At 47.2% G+C, this 6,380-nt stretch overlaps 1 protein-coding gene across 2 annotated transcripts; it reads left to right on the forward strand.

Moving 5' to 3' along the window:
• The first annotated feature begins 3,534 nt into the window (after positions 1 to 3,534).
• Positions 3,535 to 6,098, forward strand: LOC143776555 (uncharacterized). 2 transcript variants are annotated; one of them, XR_013215878.1, is made up of 4 exons: positions 3,535 to 4,929; positions 5,026 to 5,227; positions 5,302 to 5,705; positions 5,784 to 6,098. XR_013215878.1 is itself a non-coding variant. In XM_077266067.1 (3 exons), exons 1-3 carry the CDS (start codon positions 4,040 to 4,042, stop codon positions 5,542 to 5,544), a joined length of 1,335 nt encoding a protein of 444 aa, XP_077122182.1. In that variant the 5' UTR covers positions 3,535 to 4,039; the 3' UTR covers positions 5,545 to 6,094. The 2 variants fall into 2 exon arrangements, 1 of the variants encoding a protein (XP_077122182.1); XM_077266067.1 differs by having other exon boundaries at positions 5,302 to 6,094.
• The last annotated feature ends 282 nt before the right edge of the window (positions 6,099 to 6,380 follow it).

Here is a 6,380-nt window from a genome sequence, read left to right on the forward strand (position 1 = left end):
TAACCAGGGTAAATATCAGGTTACTAAGCGCGGCCCTGCGCTTAGTAACCCGATATTTACCCTGGTTACCATTGTAAAACATTGCTGGCATCGTTGCTTTTGCTGTCAATCACAATGATACATGCCGATCTGACGACCAAACAAAGTTCTGAACTTTCAGCAACGACCAGTGATATCACAGCAGGATCCAGATCGCTGCTGCATGTCAAACAACGATATCGCTATCCAGGACGCTGCAACGTCACGGATCGCTATCGTTATCGTTGAAAAGTCGTTTAGTGTGAAGGTACCTTTAGACTCTAGGTGACAGGAATGTCACCTTCCAGATTCAAAAGTGGATAGTATTCAACAGCTGGTAACCAGAGTGATTAATAATCCATCAGTCTCTGTAAGAGGGGCAATGTCACTATTAGGATCACTCACATCATGTATCCCGGCGATTCTCTGGGCTCAATATCACACCAGAACACTACAGTGGGACGTTTTACGTAATACCCGTCACCTGAGAGGCTATCTTGACCGTAAATTTTCACTATCCACTAAATCTATACAATCTTTACATTGGTGGACACACATACCAAATTTACGTAGAGGTGTTCCCTGGATAAATAATGTATCTCGAATAATAACTACAGATTCTAACCACAGGGGATGGGGGGCACACATGGAGAGTAGTTGGGTCCAGGGACTGTGGTCTTAATCCGAACAGAATTCATCATCCAACCTAAAAGAATTATTAGCGGTAGAACGCGCTTTAAGTAGTTTCCTTATACCCCTACAGGGTCGACACGTCAGGCTTTTTTCAGACAACCAGGTTAACCGTAGCCTATATTAACCATCAAGGAGGTACTCGGTCTGGTTCGTTAATGGAGGTCGCGGATCGTATTTTTCAGATGGCCGAAAATCATCTACTATCTCTTACGGCTCTTCACATAAAAGGAAAGCTCAATGTCATGGCCGACTACCTAAGCCGGAACAAACTCGGACAGGGAGATTGGACCCTAAATCAGACCATCTTCAACCAGATCGTACAATTATGAGGGTGCCCATAGAACTTTTCCCCAACGGAGAAAACAGAAAGCTACATCGATTCTGCTCCTTAAACCCCAGAGGGAACCCATATGCGGTGGACGCTCTCCTAATCTCGTGGCACTTCAGTCTCGCTTATGCCTTTCCCCCTCTAAACTGAATTCTGATATTTCTGAGGAAGATACGAGAAGACCGGGCCAGGGTAATCATGGTAGCCCCGTTCTGGCCCAGAAGATCATGGTTTCCTTGGCTGAGGAAGATGTCCATTTCCCAGCCTTGGATTCTCCCAGAAATACCAGATCTCTCCCAGGGCCCAATTCTCCATCCACGAGTGGCCAATTTACATCTAGCTGCGTGGAATTTGAGAGGTCATTACTAAGGGGGAAAGGGTTTTCTCGAGACCTTGTAAATACATTACTAAAGAGTAGGAAGGTTTCTACAACAAACATTTGTTAGAATTTGGAAAAAATTCTTAGCAGTCTCGGGGGCACATATTGACCAGAAAGTCTGTATTAACAAAATGTTGGAATTCTTACAGAAAGGATTAGAAATGGGTTTAGCCACAAGCACTCTCAGGGCTCAAGTGTCGGCTCTGGGGGCACTATACAATAGTAATTTGGCCAGCAATCACTGGATAGCTAGGTTCTCCAAGGCAGCAACTAGGTCCAAGCCAGTTATTAAGCAAAAATTAGTTCCATGGGACCTAAATTTTGTGCTCTCAGCTCTAACGCAAGCTCCATTTGAACCTATTCATACTGGCCCAATTAAAATCCTATCTTTAAAAACTGCCCTTTTAGTCGCGCTCACATCTGCAAGGAGGGTTAGCGACCTACAAGCTGTCTAGACAACCTCCGTACATGCAGTTTAGAGAAGATAGAATCATTATGAAACCTGATTCTCTTTACCTTCCAAAAGTAGCTTCAAAATTTCATAGATTGCAGGAAGTTGTTCTACCTTCGTTCTGTCCTAATCCCACCAATGATAAGGAACGTAAATTCTATTCTCTAGATGTAAGAAGGTGTCTTCTTAGGTATATTTCAGCTACTAGCACTTGGAAGAAAGATAATTCCCTATTTGTATCCTTTCAGGGAGTTAGGGGCTTAGAGTGTCCAAAAACACACTAGCTAGATGGATCAGGGAGGCGATCTCTTTAGCTTATACAGCAGGTGTCATGCAGATCCCGTAAGGTATAAAAGCTCACTCCACTCGAGCCATGGCTACTTCCTGGGCGGAGAGATCAGAGGTGTCGATTGAAGACATTTGTAAGGTGGCCACATGGTCTTCTCCATCTACTTTCCTTAAAGGGACTCTATCACCTGAATTTGGAGGGAACAATTTTCAGTCATATGGGCGGGGTTTTCGGGTGTTTGATACACCCTTTCCTTACCCGCTGGCTGCAATATTGGATTGAAGTTCATTCTCTGTCCTCCGTAGTACATGCCTGCACAAGGCAATCTTGCCTTACGCAGGCGTGTACTATGGAGGACAGAGAATGAACTTCAATCCAATATTGCAGCCAGCGGGTAAGGAAAGGGTGAATCAAACACCCGAAAAACCCTCCCATATGACTGAAAATTGTTCCCTCCAAATTCAGGTGACAGAGTCCCTTTAAACACTATAGACTGGATCTGGGTAGCTCCTCCGATCTCACGTTTGGGAGAAGTGTGCTTGAGGCAGTTGTCCCTCCCTAGTCTCTTTTACTTCTCTGAAAGTCTCTCGTGGTGCTGTCATGGCGACTGAATAAATACGTAAGCTACTTACAGGTAGCGGTGTTTTTCAGGAGCCCATGACAGCACCCTTATATTCCCTACCCTTTTTTCTCGTATGGGTCAACACTTTTCCTTTAAGTGCTAAGTTTACTCACATGGTGAATTGTACCACATTTTAAGTTTATTATGTGCTACTAACCAGGGAGGCCCTCTCATGCTCTGTAAACCAACTGATGCGGGAGAGAAGTGCCGCCTTTTTATGTCTGTAGGTTTCCTGTCCCTGAAGGGCGGATCCCCTCTCTCGTGGTGCTGTCATGGGCTCCTGAAAAACACCGCTACCGGTAAGTAGCTTACGTATTTCCATCATTGCACTCCACCTTATTATGTCACTACAGATGAATTACGGTATGTGTATTACATTCACTTCCATGCAGTTTAGCAACTTTTGATCAAACATAGTCTTGAAATAAAAATTTCTCCATGTTTTCTTTTCCTCTATGCTATCAATTCCATGCAGCTTGAGTGCATTATCACTTGGACTTCTTGAATCTGTACCATCTCTACCTGCTTTCAAAAAAGATAGGAGGCCATATCTGTACAGTCAGCGAGGATGATCTGTCTACTTCACTATAACTATGACAGGATTTTTCCATCAACCGTAGCGGTGATAAGCAGCCGTGATGGTGACATCCCTGGGGGTGCCTCACCACCTGGGATGCCCTGTAACAGTAAGCGGCCGACGCGGCAACAGTTAACAGGAAGCGCCCGCCACGGCGCACAGGTGAGGCGGCTCGTCGCTGACGTAAATCAGTTTACCTCAGCTCCCAGTGACGTGCAGATTTACCCGCTCTAAAAGCATATATTTTCGGACGTTCACGCTGAATTCGAGTGCGGGAAACACTTCCACATGGAGCGGTAAGTAGAAGCCATTCTTTGACCACATTTATGTGTAGTTAGCGACTACTAAAAGTTTGCATTTAGAGCCCGGTACAGGTTTTTTTTTCCATCAACCGTAGCGGTGATAAGCAGCCGTGAGGGTGACATCCCTGGGGATGCCTCACCACCTGGGATGCCCTGTAACAGTAAGCGGCCGACGCGGCCAGGCTTCTGGAAGCGTCCTCGGTACGCCTCCAGCGGTTTCCCCCGCATGGAAGTCTGACACTCGCCTGAAATTTTTAAAGTATGAAAATGTGGATTTTCATCCAAAATTCAACTTTGAGTGACATTTATATTTCTGTTTCCCCCATAGCCACAAACGGACATCACTTACCTGCCCCAAGTGCCACAAAGTAACCAAATATATGTCCACGCATTTGAAAAGAGTGTGCCTGAGAACCGAGAGTGATTCTGAGGTACGAAATGCCTTAGCTACCGCCAAGGATACCCTTCAATGTATTGCGGAAAAGGGAACCAGTATCCAATTCAGCGACATCAAGCCTCTCAAATCCCTGTGGGAGACTGTCTCCTTTTTGGAAGGTCGCGGCTTCTTAGTAGTAAATAAGCCGAGTTTTGAGTCGCACGACACGCCATTAACCTGTGAGGGGCCCGCTCAGGAAGAAACAGGCCGTTCGGAGCCCTGCTCCATGCCCCTGGTGGAGCCAGATTCTCCTATGGCGGACACGCCTGCCAATTTACAGCCGGCAGGCGGGTTGGAGGGAGACCCATGCCCGGAGCCTGAACACACAGGGAGATTATCTGTCCACGTAGCCGATGAGGAGATCGTGGATGGCAGTGATCGAAGGATTCAGGCCAGGCAGTGGAAAAACAAAAAACGCCTCGCTACACAGACCGCCGGCTTGTACAAGCGCCATTCGATGGATCACCCCATCCTGAAGGGTTTCCACTCGTATCTATCGGTTACACTTGGGGTCCCCAACTGCCAACAGGAGGTATCGAACTTGGCTAGGTTCCTGTTCTTTATCAACCCAAAAGCTCTTACGCTGGAGTACGTTACAATGCCTAGCCGAGTAAACGAATATTTTGAAAAGCTGAGAAGCCTTCGACTATCGAGCCAGTCATCCCTCAGGATACTGAAGCATATTCGGAGGTTCACCACCTATCAGATGAGAGGCACAACGCTGAGCACCCAGGAACCTCAACTGTACCGAGCCTGCGAGGTTTTCATGGAGTTTACAATGGACCTACAAAAGTCACTGTACAGGGGAGTCTGCAGGGAGTCGGTCGGCAAAAGGTACCCGGTTCAAACGATCCACATATCGGCATGAATATCACACAATAACCGTGAATTACATCACACAATAACCGTGATTTTCTTCTTCCCACCCAGGTACGAAACACTGATGGAGCCCTCAAAGACACCGAAGGACTGCCAGAGAATACTGGAGAAGGCAAAGCCTAGATTTCAGGCGTGCCTAGCGGCTGTGCAAGATGGGGGATCCGACCTAGAACGCAGTGAAATCCTACTGTACCTCCAGGCCCTTCTAATTCTCAGAAATCTCCAAAGACCGGGCGTTGTTCGCAACATGACGGTAAGCCGTCAGACTCGGTGGGTCAGCGGCATCGGCTGAACCAGTACAATTATTTCCCCATTTTCCTTTCTTAGGTTTCAGAGTGGGATAGGAGGACCCATCACCTGTACTCCGGCAATCGCATGACTATTGTCGGTGTGAAGACACACAAGTGTGACTCGACTCAAGTAGCATCGTTCGTGCTTTCAGAGGAAGAGGAATCGGTAAGTTTTCACCGAGCCAGGGAACCCAGGCAACCCCACTCCACATGGGGAACAAACCCTTCTCTTGTCCCCATGTTAAATCTGTTGGAGGGGTGCTCTCTGGCTTTAGATTAACATGTATTTTTTTTCTCTTTTTTTCAGTGGTTCGAAGTGTACGCAAAATATGTAAGACCTGCCCTTACCACTGACCGACGGACCATCTCAAACTTTTTTGTGACAACTAACGGGAAGGTCGTTGTTAATCCATCCAATGCCCTCAAACAGTACCACGACCGGTAAGACAGTATCCACGTCAAGTGACCTACAGCCATGTGTAGTAACAGGTACTGACAATATTATACTCTCCTCCACAGTTACAAACTACCAAACATCACCAGCCAGATCGTACGACGTGTATGTGAAACATGGACTCTGTCACGATACTCCGATTCCGAAAAGCACCTGTTCGCCCGATACTTGGCACATACGAACGACATGGCTGAGAGAGTGTACCGAGAGAAGACCCTGACTGATATGTGTCATGCCCACGAGTTGGTAGTGAATTCGGGCAAGGATTAAGCCCTCCACCGACTTCCACAGGGGCGACTATTAAGCCCTCCACCGACTTCCGCAGGCTCCTGGAAGCGTCCCCGGTACACCTCCGGCGGCTTCCCCCGCCTGGAAGTCTGACACACGCCTGAAAATTTCAAAGTATGAAAATACGCATTTTCATCCAAAAATTCAACTTTCCGCCTGTGCACCGCAAACTTCACCCTCATTTAGGTCACTGCCCTGGGGTGCTTTACAACATATTGACGCCCCCCTGGGGTGGAAGTAGGGGAAATGTGACATTTTTCACAAAATCGGAAATTTCTCAAAATTTTTCTAAGTCCCAAGGACTCTTCCAGAAAATCTTCCCCAGGCTCCTGGAAGCGTCCCCGGTACACCTCCGGCGGCTGCCCCCGCCTGGA

This window comes from Ranitomeya variabilis, chromosome 1 (genome assembly GCF_051348905.1).
Source record: "Ranitomeya variabilis isolate aRanVar5 chromosome 1, aRanVar5.hap1, whole genome shotgun sequence".
In the NCBI taxonomy this organism is placed as follows: domain Eukaryota; kingdom Metazoa; phylum Chordata; class Amphibia; order Anura; family Dendrobatidae; genus Ranitomeya; species Ranitomeya variabilis.